Genomic DNA, 18,300 nt, shown 5'->3' with positions numbered 1-18,300 from the left:
TGTAAGCTTTAGGCGGAAAAAAATTGTTCGTATGAGCTCGAAAGTATGTTTTTGGACCTTGTGGATTACGTCTATCTTATCTCCATTTCTTTCTGCGGATCTTGGGCTGCACAGACGTGATATTTAGGATTATTCATTTATTTATCGTCCATAGATCATTTAGTGCAATAGTATCGGAGCTATCAGAAGCATTACAGAAATAATATATAGGTTACATTGAAAACATTGTCAAAATAAGACAGGATACGGTGAGGATAGAGCAGAAAGTAGGCCATGGCCTAATCAGTGTCACAGAAATGTATAAAGTAAACATTATAGGTATTATATGAGGTGTTACAGTTCGCGAAGTATAATTTAGTCATAAAATCTCTAAGGCGATTCGTTGAAAATGAAACATTTGCGTACTTTTAACTCACTATCCTCATGGGGCTACTCGACTGTAATGACGTGTAACGGGAGCTTTTGATATCGATATAAATACAGCACATGGGAGTGTCAGGACCTACGCTATCGATGTTGATACTTGATAGGGGAAATTTGTTTCAGCTGCTGCAATCCAGGTTATTCTTTTTAGTCATAAATAGTTTTACATAAAAATATTTATATTTTAAGCCAATATTCAGTGAGAAAAATACTGTGGAGAGATAGGAGAATGGAAAGAATTGTCACTAAACGAAGTGGGTGACGCCCGTACTTGCCGCTCTTCCTAACCTGTGAGTTATGAAGTAATCTGACACATTTGCTACTGGTAAAACGGTGATTAGAATCTTTAGACTATAACTGCTGGTTCCAGGGTTTAGTTTTTCGGTAGGGATGACCTGTGTAATAACTTTATTTGTGGTTATGAGATGTAAAACAACTGTCATAATCTGATTGTTCATGTTTATGTTATTACAGTTCGCAGTCACATCGGATGACTGAAACGAAGAAGGCTCTTTCGCACTTAAAAAATAGTGCCTGCATACCTGCAAATCAGGTACTGGCATTGTGACAAACGAAGTGAAACCTGTGAAACACCAAAGAACTGCAAGGGCTGCATTTACCAGTCTGAATGGCAGCCACCCTCAGGCCGTATCTCACTGCCGTGAGACATACTCTTACAGCTGCAATGTGCCTAGACAATTTTTCGTCGCAGGTTGTGGAGAGACATAACAAACCAGAGGTGGAGGTGAGAACTAGTAAGGAGCTTCTTCTGACTCCAGTAATTATAAGCCGGAATGAAAAAGAAAAGGTGCTTATTGAGACATCAATCAATTCAGTTCGTATAAGTATTGCTGTTAAGCAAGCTGATGAGATAGAGCGCATATTGTGTCACAAATTCATGAGATTCATGATGATGAGAGCAGAAAATTTTATTGTGCTAAGACGAAAACCGGTTGAAGGATATGATATAAGTTTTCTTATCACCAATTTTCACACAGAACAGATGTATAAGCATAAGTTGGTTGATTTTGTCATACATTTCATGGAAGAAATTGATAAAGAAATTAGTGAAATGAAACTTGCAGTTAATGCACGTGCACGAATTTGTTCAGAAGAGTTCTTGAAGAGGTTTTAATGGCGTTTACATCTTACAGTATTTGGCAGTTGAATAGCATTTCTTGTTGTTAGATAACTTATCTGATGTATGAGCTACAGCAACTAAGATTGATACGAATTCTGCCAAGCCGTATTCTCTTTTACTGCTTTCCTGCACTCTGTGTGTAGGTGAAAAGCAGTCAGTGATTACGATTATGAACTTTACTGGCTAAGAATGTGTTATTAGGCTTTGTTTGCAGTTCTGACATAATATGTAAGAAGGTGCTGTTTGCTGTGATTCATGTAAGGAAATTCGCCTTGCATGCAAATATATTACCCAGAATCATAGTGAAATTTCATGCAAAGACTGTTGTTTCATAGCTCATTTGTTTTAGAATTTTAAAAATTGTAAGAAAAATGGTTTTGTTAGTTCTGATTTTGTTGCGAGAAAGCAACAGTGTATGAGACATTTGCATTTGTAGAATATTTTGTTTTATGTAATATAAATTATGATCCACAAAATTGCATGACCTATTTTTTGTTATAAACATTGTTTACTTATTAACACTGTTTAGTTTATATACTTCTATATTAAGGAGAGTACAGTTTGTTCCTAGAAGTCTCATGTCATACACTTACCACATTTTTGTATGAAATAATTAAAAGTGGTTTTATTGTAGAAATGTGATACAATTTTCGTTTTTCTGTGAAACCATTTCTAAATAACGTTATCTGACACGAGAAGTATGTAACTAAAATAGCCCAAGGCACCAACACTAAATTTTTGTTATACTGTAGATTCTCAATTGAACTTTTCAGTGTTTTTTATGTAATTACATGCCAGTCCTATTTTTAAGTGTACTCCCCGGAATTGATTGAAAATTGAAGTGTTGGTACAAAAGTAACTTACATTACACCAGCAGCTGCTACGTGCAATTTAATTTGAAGTCTGTTAGAAGGAATGTTTCATACTGTTCCATTGGTGCTTAGATCAGTTACTGTTATCGTTAAAGGATTAAAAATGAAGGAAATTTTTGTGCTGTTGCTGTAAATTATGTAAACTGAGCTTCTAAAAGTTAGCGTGTGTTACAGAATAATTTTGAGACAGAAGGCAATCACATAACTTTGTTGGTCACTTCAGCATATCAATTTTGTGTGATACAACATTTTTTTAAAAAAATCATCTGGATAAAGCACCAGTTGTGAATGTCAAACATTAATGCTTGATGAAATACAATCTTGTAAAATGTTACGCTTTCCAAATTATCCCAGCTAAAGATTTGGCATATGTCTGCAAACAAATGCAGACAATGGCTGTGACGATAAACACATTTCACTGACACCAGAGTTGCAGTGCATATCCTTGCACCATATAAAGACTATCTCCTACTTTTGTCACATGATCTTCTCCCCGTCTGCTTCCACTTCTCATTAGACACTTTCACGTCCACAATTGAAGTTATATTGCTGTCACCAGATGAGCAATAGTTATAATAACCTTTACGTATTTTCTGAGGATGTATTTGATATGTTGATAGGTCCAGCTCGTAGGAGGCTGATACATTCAAATACCACAACTGTAGATGATGCAGTTGAACTGTGAAGATGGCATTTAATATGAAAATGAATCATTTACTTTCCTCGGTGGAAAATGGTGGAGCATATATTCTCATTATAAATCACGATGCACTGATGAGAAAGAACATGAGCAGCTGACAGACGTGTAGACTATGTGTAAGGAAAGGTAGCAATTTCATTGTCACTGGACTGTTGTCCAAAATAAGTAGTACTGTGAATAGTGAAGCTTTTTCAAACTGCTCTGTTTTTGAGTCCTCTTAACACTTATATGTAATCTTGAAGAAGTGTATTCTACATTTCATTTGTTATATAATACAACGGTCCAGAATCCTTATCAATACAAACAATACTTCCTGTGATCACTAAATGAGGGTTTTTTTTTTTTTTTTTTTAACACCTTATGCAGAGTTGTACTGCGCCACCAGAAGACGATAGTAGATAATGATGCACTTATTAAAAAGTTCGAGAATAGAACACAGCATTAACTAACCCAGTGCTTTGATGAATCATTCGCATATTGTGGAATATGTTCTAGGATTTAAAATCCATTGACAGTGAGATAGAAATAAGATGCTAGCTGAATAGAACTATCATGGTGGGTGATTTGTACTTCTTAAGAAATTTAGAGAAGCCATAGCCTGCACATACAGGATGGCGAGTCTGGAAATAAAATCTTTTGGTGCAAAATCAGACCATTCTATTCACCATTGAATATATGTGCACTACAATTACAATTTGTTACTTGGATCAGTGCTTTGTGTAGTTATAGGAGTTCTCTTCTTCAGTTTGTACTTTTAATAGAAGCTATTGAAAGCCAAATGTTGGGTCTATGTGATGAGTGTAAATAACATATTATGGCAGCCCGCCTGGTTAGCCATGCAGTCTTAACGCTCTGCTTTCCGGGCGAGAAGGTGTGCTGGTCCCCAGCATGAATCCGCCCAGCGGAGTAGTGTCGAGGTCCGGTGTGCCGGCCAGTCTGTGGTTGGTTTTTAAGGTGGTTTTCCATCTGCCTCAGTGAATGGAGGCTGGTTCCACGTATTCCACCTCAGTTACACTATGTTGGCAGTTGTTGCACAAACGCTGTCTCTACATACGCATACACCATCATTACTCTACCGCACACCACACAAACATTGGGGTTACACTCATCTGGAATGAGACATTCCCAGGGGGGGTCCACTGGGGGCCAAATCGCACAATAACTTGGGTTCGGTGTGGGGGGGCAATGGGGTGAGTGGATTGCTGTATCCTGTTGTTGGGTTGTGAACCACTGAGGGCTACGGCGGGGATTAAGCCTCTCTGTCGTTTCTAGGTCCCCGGTTCAATACAATAGAATACAACAGATTATGGCAGGCAAAATTAATCCAGTATTTCAACCTGCAGAGGCTATAATTGAATCAACTTAGGAAGATACCTAACAGTTGTAGTGGACTTGGAGCAGCAGCTTCATGTGCCTACCTCAGCCAATCACGTAATGAGATTTTGTAAACATCTCTATGGCAGTGCCTAAGTGTTGCTGCAGTACCATAGAAGACTTGTTTTTGCCTGCAGCCATTTGTGCTTTGTAATTGAAGTTAAGCAACAGCACTGCTAGTTGTCAAGGATCGTGGTGTGCCGACTTGACTATAGGTGAAAAGTTCTTAGACTGGCCGTGAAAGAAGGTGTTCTCTTAGTTGGCCAGAATTTTTCCAGTTTGTTGTTTTCATCATGACTCGATGTGGCTGCAAAATATCCACCTAAAGCTTATCATAATTTTTCCGGTATCTTGTGTTTCACTCACATATTTATTTGGTTGTGGGAGTAAGTGGAAATCAGTGTGTGATGATGGTGGTGACTGGATCGAATGTTACAACAATTAATACATAAAATATGTTTTTCATTGCCGAATCACCTTATGAGGGTAGTGCATTGCTTGATAAAATATATCTTGCTGTTTTGCAATCTAGACCTTTTCCCACATATTGCAGATAGTAATTCTACTGTCCAGTTTCTGTAGTAAGTGAAAGAGCAGTCAATGGCCTTGCCTTGTTGAATACACCAGTTCTCATCAGATCACCAAAGTTAAGCAACATTTGGGGGGGGGGGGGGGGCAGTACTTTGATAGGTAGTATCACGAACTGTTGACTACTTTCCCTTTTTTAGGAGAGGAGAGCTGATAGCGTAATGTACCTGATCCCCAGACTTTGCGGTGTGTCCTGGATTAAATTCCAAACCTCTCTGCAGGATCTCATGGATTGAGGGCATGTGACACTGCCGATGCAGATGTTAAGCTTGGTGGCCTCCTTGGTACTATTCACGAGTAGGCTATGTGCTGGCACTGGGTTTCACTTTCTCTCTTTGTACAGTGCAAAATTGGCACCGTACTACAGAGATACACTTAGTAATCGTTGACATGTAGCAGATACACTTAAATGGTGTGTGTGAGAGGGATGGAAAAAAAGCTTTTCTAATTAACGTGGCAGAATCTGCCCTTCAGAGTCTTCCAGTCAACCATGTGTCACAACTTTTTTTGTGTGTGAGAATGTCATGGAGATGCTCACCATAAACCAATGGGAGACATTAAAAAAGCATTATCATGCATCGTGGACTGTTAAAACTTTTAGTGTGCATGTTCCAAAAATAACTGGGCTACATGTTTCTTCCTCCATGTTTTGTGAAGTGACCATGCTAGGATAAATTGGAGAAATTCAAGCTTGTATAAAGTCTTTACTGGCAGTTGTTGCACACCATTGTAAAATGTAACAGGGAATAGAGAGTATTACCAGAAATATCTTCAGCCACACACTGTAATGGGGCTTGCGGACTACACATGTAAATAACACTGTTCGTGACATTTTCAGTAGAACTACCAACTTTGACTTAACGGCTTGGATTTCTCTTTCATGCGTGGCATATGCCATTTACAGAAACAAATCAGATCAAAACTAAGTTGCATTCTTTCTAAAGTGGAAACATTTATAAGAATTTCATTTTTGTTATTTGTTAGCATCCATAGTGCACAAAGCTCTCGCTTACTTTATTTGTCATGTAAAATGTTCTGAACTCTTTCTTATTACATGCTGATAGCATTAAACTATTACACGCACAAGTTGTTCAATTCCAAAATGTGCACAGTATGAATATGCTCATTTGTGGTTTTAGTTTTGGTACATCCATGTAAGTTGTCTTGAGAAGCATGTTTGTAATAAACTGTACAGAATGCAAAATATACTGACACTCGCTCCTCTAGTGTGAGCCGTCTGAACAAATCACAAATGTTAATTGTCTTATACAGCCAAACACACTTAACAACGAAGTTACTAAGTAGTGGATGTGATAACCTCTCAAAATGTTCAATTGTGTGTGAAATCCTATGGGACTTAACTGCTAAGATCATCAGTCCCTAAGCTTATACAATACTAAACCTAAATTATCCTAAGGACACACACACACACACACACACACACACACACACACACACACACACACACACACACACACACACACACACACGCGCCGGAAGGAGGACTCGAACCTCTGCCGGGACCAGCCGCACAGTCCACGACTGCAGCGCCTTAGACAGCTCGGCCAATCCCGCGGCAATGACCTCTCAATTTCAAAGCATATCAGTGACTGAGTAATTTGTTCTATAACATCAGATAGAATCATTTAATTTTCATGCAATAATAGCAACTATTATGATGGTAAGGAGCTGTTGAATATGTACATTGGCCTAGAATACCAGAAAATGAGAAAGGTAAGATATATTACAGGTTGTTAGTCATGAAATCCTCAGTAACTAATTTCTTGTTTAGAAATACTCTAGTACTAGTGTGGTATCATACATTCTGTGCACAAAGAATATTTTCCGCAGTCACTAGTTTCGATTCAGTCTCTGTACATGATCATGTGCTTCTGTTCTTCTTTCTCTTGGCAGCTGAAAATCCTGGGGTCTGCTCCACATGAACATAGTTTCTGCCTCTGACATTCTTGTGCATAATGTTAGCTCATTACTTGCATAATATTTGTTGCTTGTTCTTAATACCCATAATGTACCTGGCATTGGTAAAATCGCAGTAGTTATATGTGCTACAGCAAGAAAATAAATATTAATGAGAGGCTTGTACATCAGCAGAATGATAGTATTTGTTGATGTGTCATTTGGTGCACTGCCTCTTATCCCCCCACCCCCTGCCTCCGTCCCATGCTTATCACTCTTAGAAGTGGACGCTACTTATAGTACAGCTACATGTGTCTGTAATTTGTGGAACATAGGAAAGGCAGCTAGCAAATGAATAATATTATAAATACTGATAGAAAATTAATTTGCACGTTTAGATCTGTCAGAAATATTGAACAACCAGAAAAGTGAATAGACTGGCTGAGTCACTGTAAAGATGGTTACAAAATTGTTTATATTATCATATCATTATAAAAGATTTTATTTGACAAAGAAGGTGCTCTGTTACCAGTTCCTTGATTTTTAAAAATAAGCATTTTTTTAAAAGAACATTTAATTGTAGTGAGTGACATACTGGTTACAACAGTAGTTGCTTGCAAGGATGTTCTTGTAGCATTTCATCTGCTGCCATAGTAGGTTTTGAAGTGCTGTTTTTCACATTTATTTCTTGGGGTGCAAGAGTACTTGATTAACTACATTGGTTCACGTCATGATTGTGCAGTGATACTTGGTCTTTTGGTCTTGGAGTAATTTAGTTGGTGGTAGTTTCTCAACTCAAGGGTCGCAAACATTAGAAAAAGTTAATATAAACATGTGCAAAACTTGTGGATTAAAGGTACTTTAACATGGTGTGTCACTGCCAAGTAACACTGCATGATGAAACTTGGGACCATATACAGAAAGAACTGCTACAGTATAGTACAGAAGATAACTGAAAGAAATACCCAGTGAGGTGAAAAGAAATGACACCTTTATTAAAAGGCAATAATTACACTGAATTAAATGATGAAGGGTAACTGGAATGTTCTGCCAGTGAAAATATTCGTGCAGCATAATGAAGCAAACACACAATTTTATGCAAAATCCACTATAACGATGCTTGAAGTGTCAAGGTTTGATATTCTGGGTGAGTTGCCCAACAAATTGAAGAAGACCACCCACGGAAAAGCAGAAGCATTGATTCATCGACAGCCACACGGAAAATGAAAAAAACTTGCTAGCCTTTGGAGTAATCCTGTTTCGTGGTAGAAAAACACACACACACACACACACACACACACACACACACACACACACACAGAGCCATGTACACGTATGCCCCTACACGGTGTTGACTGGATGAACAGTGCTAGTACTGCATTTCAGCAAGTGGATTGGGTTGTGCTGGAGGTTGAGTCGGGTGAGGTAGGTAGAGGGAGGGGGGAGGCAGGAAGAGGAGTTGGAGGCTAGCATCTTAGAGGGAGGCAGTCAGTTTGCCAGACAGGAAAGCTTGAGGGAGGGATGGAAGGTATTGGGGCTAGGCATGTCACACACAGTTGGTGCTGTTAGGGAGTGGCACATGCTGAAGGTGATCTGAGGACACGAATTGGGGAGGGGTGGCAGGACGGAGGAAGGCGAAACTGTTAGATGGAGGATGTGGAGACAGTGGGTTCCTGGAGATTGAGGCCAGGGCAATCACAGGACAGGAGGATGTGTTGCAATGATAACACCTATTTGTGTAGTTCAGAGAAGTTGGTGGTGGAGGGGAGGATCCAGGCGGCCGGGTTGTGAAGCAGGTGTGTTGCGCTCAGCTGCGTGTTGTGACACCTGCCACTGGATGGTGGCAACTCTTTGGTGGCAGCCATTCATCCTGGTGGACAGACGGCTGGTAGTCACACTGACATAAAAAAACTGTACAGTGTTTGCAAGCAGATATGACATGGCTTCTACAGGTGCGCTGCCCTCTGATGGGTTAGGATATACCTTTGGCAGGACGACTAGAAATTGCAGGGTCGGTGGATTGGGCAAGTCTTATGCCAAAGCCTACCAGAGATATGATCCCTGTGGCAAGGGGCTGTGAATGGGACTGGCAGAGGGTTGGACTAGGATGTTGTGTCATTTGGATGGGTGACAGAACACCACTTTAGGAGGCGTGGCAAGGCTCTTGGGTAGGATGTCCCTAATTTCATGGCATTATATTAGGAGGAATAGGGGTATGTGAGGATAAACAGCATACTGGGCAAGGTAGTTCATGACACTGCAGGTAAGTCGTCCACCAGTGGCTAAGCTGTAGGGAGTGCTTTTCTTATGTGAGATGGATGGCAGCTGTTGAAATACAAGTGCTGTTGGTAGATTTAATGTGGACAGAGGTGTGGATTGAGCCATCAGAGGTGGAGGTCAACACCCAGAAATGTGGCACATTGGGTTGAGGAGAACCAGGTGAAGTGGATAGGAGAGAAGGTGCTGAAGTTGTGAAGGAATGAGTACAGGGTCTTGGCCAAGTCTTACATCATGAAGATATCAACAATAAACTTGAGCCAGAATAGTGCTTGGGAGGCAAGGAAGGTTTTCTCTAGATCGCCCTTAAAATGAATTGGCATAGGAGTGTGCCACGTGGGTGCACCACAGATTCCTTTGTAAGCATTCCCTCTATCCACCCCACCACATAACCCTCACCATAAACCAGTCCGTCTGTCAAAACGGAGCACTGGCATTGTTTTTCCAGCCAGTACCATGGAGGGGCATGGGTGTATGTACGCAAGCCTGTGGGTTTTCTGTGTGTATTTAATCTAGAAAAAAGTTCCTCGGAATGCTACTAAGTCTTCTTTCTTTTTGTGTGTGCTTATTGATGACTCAGCACTTCCATTTTTTGGTGAGCAGTTTCCTTTAATCCTTCTTTAGAGCAAAGCTCACACAACTTTAAACAACCAACAGCATATTTTTCTTTGAAAGGTAAGTACACATCTTCCTGATGTCTTTTTGTCTTCTAAACTGTTTTGACATTTTCTGAATAGACAGACTGTAGCAGAAATTCAACTTACATCACCATCATAGTAGAAAATCTGAACATGTTTTATCACATCCTAGCTATTCTGTATTCCACTTATGGCTTTATTTTGACAAAATATCGTGACCATGTATTCAGTAGTGTTAAAAATGTTTGGATTTTTTCATTACTTTCTCTTAAACTCAACTTATGCTAAATTTCTCTGAATTTTTTGCATTAAACTATTAACACACTGTGCGCTCAGCACTGCCATGTACTTAAGACATTTTCCACTGTAACATGTACCACTTCTGATACAGGTAGCTGAAATTTTAATAAGCAATGAGACCTGGGTCAAATGTATTCTGGAGGGTGGTGGGGTCGGACACAAACTGAGAGGTATGAAGTATTTTTAATATTGTGGAAGACAGACGGTGACTTGTAAGTAGTACTAAAAAAGTTTCAGTTCTGCCCCTGTTAAGAACCTGCATAATACAGACTTGTAAATCATTCTCTCGAAAGGACACCTGACTACACTATATTGTTTCATTTCCCTATGAGTGGGGGAAGGGGGAGGGGGGGTGTTGGCAGTTTGCCCCAATTTCGTGATTTCCTGTCAGAGGGGTCACAGTTTGCAGTGATTGATGGAAACTCAAATAAAACAGAAGTGATTTCTGGTGTTCTCTTAGCTGTATGGGGTAGCCTTGCGGTCTGAGGCACCTTGTCATGTTTTGCGTGGTTCCCTCCCTGTCGGAGGTTCGAATCCTTCCTTGGGCATGGGTGTGCGTGTGTCATCCTTAGCGTAAGTTAGATAAATTAGTGTGTAAGTCTAGGGACCGATGACCTCAGCAGTTTGGTCCCATAGAAGCTTACTACAAATTTCCAAGTTTCTGGTGTTCTCTAAGGCAGTGTTATAGGGCCTCTGCTGTTCCTTATCTATATAAACGATTTAGGAAGCAATCTGAGCAGTGATCTTAGGTTATTTGCAGGTGATGTCATTTATCATATAGTAAAGTTATCAGGAGTTCAAAACAAATTCCAAAATGATTTAGAAAAGATATCTGTATGTTGTGAAAATTGGCAGTTGTCCCTAAATGATGAAAAGTGTGAGGTCATCTACATGAGTGCTAAAAGGAATCCATTAAACTTTGGTTACATGATAAATCAGTCAAATCTAAACAAATATCTAGTAATTACAATTATGAACAACTTAAATTGGAAAGAACACAGAAAATGTTGTGGAGAAGGCAGACCTAAGACTGCATTTTATTGGCAGAACACTTGGAAGATGCAACTGATCTACTAAAGAGACTGCCTACACAACACTTGTCTGACCCATTTTGGAGTACTGCTGCAGGGTATGGGATCCTTACCGGGAAGGGTTAACAGAGTACTTCGAGAAAGTTCAGAGAAGAGCAGCATGTTTCGTATTATCAAGAAATAGGGGAGAGAGTGTCACTGACATGATACAGGAATTGGGGTGGGCATCATCAAAACAAAAGCATTTTTCTTTGCGGCGGAATCTTCTCACAAAATTTCAATCGCCCACTTTCTCCTCTGACTACAAAATTTTTTGTTGAGGCCAACCTACATAGAAAGAAACGATCATTACAATAAAATAAGGGAAATTAGAGCTCGCACAGAAAGATACAGGTGTTTATTTTTTCCGCGCTCTTCAAGATTGGAATAATAGAGAATTGTTGTGAAGGTGCTTCAATGAACCTTCTGCCAGGCATTTAAATGTGTTTTGCAGAGTTGACGTAGATGTAGAACTTCACATTCATCCACTGCTGAAAGCTATATAATGTAGGAGGTAAAACTGACTTACAGCATATTACACAAAACTTAATACCTGGGAAAAGTGCAATACATTTATGCTTCCTTGCTGTGGTTAGATTAAAGAAACAACTTTCAAGCATTTATCAGTCTTTTTCACCATACTTTTTAAAAGGGTCGCAGCAATTTCTGTGTCTACAAATGTTACACTGTCAATATTTTTTAAGCTACTTCATATCTTCATTACTTGAGTATTAGCTCGATTCAGACTTATCGTGTTTATTAAATGAGTCTCTTTCCTACTATTAATAGTTTTTGGCACAAAACCTATAAAACATTTTTTCATGATGATTTCTGAATGAAGTGTGTGTGTGTGTGTGTGTTTGTTTTGCAGAAAAGAAATGGATGATTGAAGTTTGTACTGACACTAATAGTCTAATTAGCCAAGGATGTATTATAAAAAGTCTGCAAGGGGAGACAAGAAAGAGTTAGTGACACATTTTTTCATTGTTTAGCCATTTGAAGCAAGAATCATTACAGCTTTATTGAAATAGTACAAGATCTAGCAAGAAAGAAAAAAAAACACCCTCCAGTTTCTTTTTAATATTGAAAGTATGTTAATGGGTATTATGTGAAGCAAAAATTATGATGGTGAAATTTCATTAAAGATTTGTAAAAATTTCTATGCATGATTACCCCTTCTTAATAATTTTATACTGTAGTTGATTCTTTTATCTTTACCATGAAACCAAATTAAATAATACTGATTAATAAATTAAAAAGTTACAGCGGTTACAAATTAAAAGCTATCTTGTTACTCGATGTCACTTTGTGAAAATGACCCACATTTCAAATTGGCTTAACTATCCTCCATCAAAAAAAGTTGAAAAATTATTTTAACCATATTTCATTTTGTACTTTCTTACACCAAATTTTCACAAACACCTGGGCGATTTCACATGAAACAGGCCCAACTACAAAAGGCAGGACATGGATCTTAATAGGATGTGTGATCACCATAGATGGACATGTTCTGCAACGTCCTCCATCCTGTCGTCAGTGGATGTGCTGTAACAGATATCTTTGACACATCCCACATGTGCTCAATAAAGTTGGGGAAACGTGCAGTGCAGTCACTGTAAATCCTCTCATTCCAAGGGCTCCTCCACCAGGGCTATTTGATGTGGTTGCATAGTGTCAAACCATAAAAATGAAGTCAGGGCTGAATGCACCCCAGAAAAGAGATGCATAGGAAAGGAGTACGGTGTCACAATAACAATGTCTGGTAAGTGTACCATGTTCAAATATTTGGAGGTCATTGAGCCCTTGCAACAACTTCCCACACCTGGACCACTAAAATGATCATGTTAGAAAGTGCTGGGTGCACCCCCCCCCCCCCCACCCCCATGGTGAGAGGTAGGAACATTTGGTGCTTATGGTGTTATGTTATGGAGAGGCATAATGTTGCATGGATAGACTGACCTCCAAATCTTTGAACTCTGTACTCTCACTTTCAACATTATGACAATGTACTAGTTCCCCATGTGCGTCTTTCCAAGGGTGCATTTGACCAGACTTTTTTTGTGGATATTGTTGCCGACCATGAACATCGCACGTGAAGCAACTCTTGGAACAAGAGGATACTCGGCAAATGGACTGGCTCACCCATTGCCCCCCAACATACATCCCATTCAACATGCGTTGGATTTGTTGGGGATACACATTGCGGCACATCCATACGCACCAACGACCACCCCGTAGTTGTCAGCAGGCTGGGGAAGAAATTGAATGCCACTCCACAAAAAATCCTTACCAAGCTTGTAGTCAGCATGGGGGCACACTGCACAGCAGGCATTGCCATCCCCCGTGATCACACGCCCTGTTGAGAATCATATCCCTCCTTTCGTAATGTCCACAGGACCATCAGAAATTGGGGTGACTAGAGTGTAATTATTGTCTTTGAACAAAAGTGTCATTTCTGTGTGTGTGTTATTTCTTTCACTTACCTTCTGTACCACACTAGTTATTCTTCCTATGTATGGTCGAAGTATCATTGAGGTATGTTATTTTTGCAGTGACATATCATACCTAAGTTACTTTCATCCTTAAGTTTTGCACACCAGTGTATAAATGCCAAGAAGTCTCTTTTTAATCCATATCCACATTTTGTTAACAATAGCCTGTCCTGTTATTGTGATGTAGATTCTTATAAATTCCGTGCAGATGTCATGGTACTGTTTCTTGGTGTAAATTTAAAACGGTTTCACCTTTCTTTAATGGTAACAAACTTACTTGCATCATTTTTAGTATAAACAAATAAAAGTGGATCATTTGGTAGCTATAGGGTATGTTCAGAAAAATCCATCACCACAGGCTAGGATTTGAAAATGGGTGATTTTACTCTCTGTCATTGTGACAGAGAGACTTTGTGAAAATTGCAATGATTGTGTGATGCTGTGGGAATTTGATTTTCTGCCCATCCTTTCCTTTAGAGCACTGCGTATAATTTGTGGAATAGCTAAAAATCACAATGCAAGATATGGATGATTTATTATGATGGGTATTATTGCCCTTGACATTTTTAAGAGAAATTGGGGGGGGGGGGGGGGGGGGGAGAACATTGATAATTTTGCGTTGTTCACATAATACAGCTGTCACTACATCCCCCCAACACACACACACACACACACACAATATGTTTAAACAGTGCCAAAAACCCACATTTCATTTTCTGTCAAGCTGCATGCTAGGAAGTCTGATATCAGTTGCAATGAAGTCCATACATATTTCAATCTCTATATCTCCTTTCAAATTCCAGTAACAATTTCCCAAGCAATGTTGCCAGCTGCATCAACTTCACAGCACTGTAATGAGTATTGTACAACCACATGTTCTTGAGAATTTTTTGATTTTACTTCACTTTTCAAATAATGGACCTCTGTAACCTTCTTACAAAAACACCACCCATGCCTTTAATGTCCTAAACACAATGGACCTCATGGGTGCCACAGACACATGGCATTCTGACTGAGGCACTGCTGTAATTGCTGGCAGTCATGTGACAATCAACATGGTAAGTCTCAAGATGGGCAGCCTGTAATAATCCTCAAACACAAATCATGCGTAACTAGCCTGTAACCCAAGATTTACATTTCGATAGAAACTCTGCAAATGATCTGTGGAGTATGGAATGAACTCAGGGAATAATTACACAGTTTCTTTTAAATAGCAATAACTGTCTTTAAACAAAGAAAAACTAGTATGTTCAGTTCTGTATGATCATGGCTGTAATTGAAGTCAAATGCTATGTAGCATTGGATAATGCTGGGTGAGAAATAAACAATTCAAAGAATAAAGACACCTGTAACTGTAAGTGGGTTTGTTGAACAGATGGGCACAAGTGCCAGAACATTTAAGAATGTTCCTCAGGGCACATGCAGTCCTTACAGGCAGTGCCATTGTGTGTTACTTATCAAGAAACAAAATACACCTGATGTTCATTACACCATTGCCAGTTGTGGAGAGCATGATTTTTAAGCCTTTTTGAGTTTACCACATTTTGCAACCCCTTTTGTAGTATCATCCATAAGCAAGGCAGGAAGCAGATAGCGTAAGCAATATGAAGTGCCTATAGTCACATTCTTAATTGAACAGGCATAGTAACATGATCTTCATGATATATAGGTTATGACACTACTTCAAGCATATAAGAACCATAGACTCTTCAGTAGTAGTTACCAAGCATCACTCTTTGGTTAACTAGTTCTGTCATGGTTGTCACTTAACTCCAATGACATTAACCAGCCTCCTTTGCTATTTGTCAAGATTTCAAAGGCATTCTCAACCCTATAAAAATTATAGGTAGTTTATATAATAATCCAGTTTCTTCTGATCATCTCAGAACCATTAGTCATTTCTTTGAAATGACTGTAGTACAGCAAGGTGCACTTGCAGAAGCAGGTGACCTTCATCTTGGTGCTAATGCAGTTTTCTGAGTACAGTTGCTGTAGAAAGCCAGCTGATACCTTCCAACTGCAAGGCATCTGTAATGATCAGGCTCTTGGTCACTCTTCAACACACTGTTGCAACTGAAAAATTTAGGAGCTGAATGTTATGTGTAAACTTATGGTGACAAATTACGCTGATTGCAAAGCTCATGACAACTTTTTGTCTCCCATATTCTTAGAACCAAATTCACCAACAATACAGGCACACTTCAAACACAAACAAAACAAACTTGTACCATGCACATGCTTTAAGTAAAAAACTCTACCATTCAGAAAACTACTATTCCAAATGCTAATGTCAATTCCTCCTAGGTAACAGATTGATTAGATTAAGAAGGCAGCAGCTTCTCTGCTGTGCAATATTATCCAGAAAGTGTCTCCATTCAATTAGCTTTCTTATTCACAGCTAGGATTACAAATGCAGAGGGCATTAACCTTTCAGAATCACAAATGCTTGCGAATTTTGCCAGAATAACAAATTCCAACATGATATTGGAAGAGCTTCTTAAAAGATAATCTTTATTTCCAATGTGGAAGATGTCATGCAACTTACGCTGCAAACACAATGAGACATTAAAATATTAACAATTCTATTGTACATAAAAAGAAACAACTCTTTCTTGTCATCTTCACTAGCAGATACAAACTGAACACTTTCTAGATTCAGTAGATGTAACAGTAGGTATGAAAGAGGAATGCTTGTACTATACATTGTACACATGACATGTAAAATAACTTGTTAAGCTCATTATTGCCCTGATTACTGAGGGCAAATATTTTATAAAAATTAATCTTTATTACAAGTCCTTGAGCTAATCATTTACAGCTGAAATGCCACTGTGACAAACAAATGATACAAATAAAAAGTAATAGTCATAATTTCACTGACTGCAGTCACAATGGCCATATAACCACAAATTCAGCACTGTGCCAGAATAAAACTCAATTTCTCTCAAATAGAAAAATCTGAAGCAATGAAGGATAGCACCAATACACTAACTGCCTTTGGCCTTGGGTGGTGGCCTGTAGACACCCACAACTACCGCATGGTCCCGTTCATAAGGTTCCAATGTTATCTGTTCTTGAGGTTTTAACTTATCCGCTTGCAGTTTCTTCACTTCTGCAGCAAATACTGCTTCTGGTTGCGCTGTTGAATCAATGCAACTTGCCTGGAAACAATATTGACCGGCAAATAATATTTTTAAAGTACACTTTCTGTATTATACTTTTAAAATATCTCTGGAAATATATGACAATTTGGAACTTAAACATCTGCATTGTAACTGTTTCTAACACTTTTTTTTAATCACGTTAATGATCAATACATTAAAGGCAGTTAAAAAACTAGCTAAACATACTTGAAAGAGCACAATATCGATTAATTACAGTAATTACTTTAAGATTCCTTTTTGATGTTAGCATAAATGGATATATTTTGTCCTGTGTTATTGTTAAAAGCCTATTATTGATATGGGTCAGGCAATGTTGAAAGAATGAGGGAACAAAATAGCCTACTTTAATTTCTGTTTACATGTAAGAGTAATGGTTGTAACCCTATACAGTGAGCATGCATAATTAAACCGCCTGCCTCCATGTCCACTCTAAGACTGTCACAATGGTGCAGCAAGTGCTGCACCGTGTGCAAACAATTGTACACAAGCAAGCACACTCGGCCCTCGGACACACTAATGTTCCACGATTTCTGAATACTTCAGTTAGAGTGTGCCTCAATGTAACTCTCGATTTCGTGTGTTGTACTCACTACTACATCATTCAGAGTGTCTGTATTTTCCTTTATGGGGAAATGAATTAAAAGTTGGTTGGTGGGAATTCTAATATTGTGTTTGTGTAATACTACAATATTTCTGGCGACTAATGTGGTTTTCTACTCAGCATGTTTCGTTTAGGGTTCACTATGGCCAAAATGCTTCTTCAGTCTCTTGTTGAACAGCAGTGGGCTCTTACCAATCAGCAACAGGATCTCTCCATGGTACTACATAATTTGTCAGCTTTCCTGATGCGCCAGGATTCATCACCTTTGACTCAACCCCCACTGTTTCTTCCATATGATGATACTGCAGACGACTGGGACACATACAAAAAACGCCTTTGTCAATATTTCCAAGCTTTTGATGTGGCTAACCCCAATGTGTGTAAGGGTTTCTTTCTGTCATGGATTTTTCCTTGTGTTTACCAACTTGTGCGTCGGCCATCTCATCTGTAAGAACCTGCCAATCTCTCATTTTATGTGTCGGTTGCTCTCTAATCATAACTGCAAATGTACTCACGTTATTGCTACTCACGTCGAGTTCTACCATTGTCAAAAGCAGCCGCAACAGTTGTACAGAGTTTGGCAACACAACTTCTTTGGCATAGCTGTCATTGGCAGTTTGTTACTGAAGGGTCAGTGGAACGCATATGCTGACTCAATGGTTCGTGATGTTATAATACGCTTGGCCCCTGATAGAGAAGTTTGTGAATGCGCTTTACAATGTGAAAATCCCTCTCTCACACAA

General features: G+C 39.1%; 2 protein-coding genes across 3 annotated transcripts in view; one reads left to right on the top strand and one right to left on the bottom strand.

The window, feature by feature from the left end:
* Window positions 1-406: 406 nt before the first annotated feature.
* Window positions 407-2,206, top strand: LOC124776539 (actin-related protein 2/3 complex subunit 4). Of its 2 annotated transcripts, none has more exons than XM_047251567.1 (2): window positions 407-560; window positions 898-2,206. In XM_047251567.1, the coding sequence occupies exon 2, from the start codon at window positions 1,052-1,054 to the stop codon at window positions 1,556-1,558; it is 507 nt and encodes a 168-aa protein (XP_047107523.1). In that variant the 5' UTR covers window positions 407-560; window positions 898-1,051; the 3' UTR covers window positions 1,559-2,206. The 2 variants fall into 2 exon arrangements, with proteins under 2 accessions (XP_047107523.1, XP_047107525.1); XM_047251569.1 differs by lacking the exon at window positions 407-560 and adding an exon at window positions 567-713.
* Window positions 2,207-16,289: 14,083 nt separating this feature from the next.
* Window positions 16,290-18,300, bottom strand: part of LOC124777504 (rRNA 2'-O-methyltransferase fibrillarin-like) — a 33,929-nt gene continuing 31,918 nt past the window's right edge. Inside the window, 1 exon segment of the mRNA XM_047252947.1 lies at window positions 16,290-16,953. Coding sequence (XP_047108903.1) covers window positions 16,780-16,953 — 174 coding nt within the window. The 3' untranslated portion in view covers window positions 16,290-16,779.

Source organism: Schistocerca piceifrons, chromosome 2 (genome assembly GCF_021461385.2).
Source record: "Schistocerca piceifrons isolate TAMUIC-IGC-003096 chromosome 2, iqSchPice1.1, whole genome shotgun sequence".
Lineage (NCBI taxonomy): Eukaryota > Metazoa > Arthropoda > Insecta > Orthoptera > Acrididae > Schistocerca > Schistocerca piceifrons.
The sequence above is the reverse complement of the archived record's forward strand: the minus strand, read 5'-3'. Positions and strand labels throughout refer to the sequence as shown.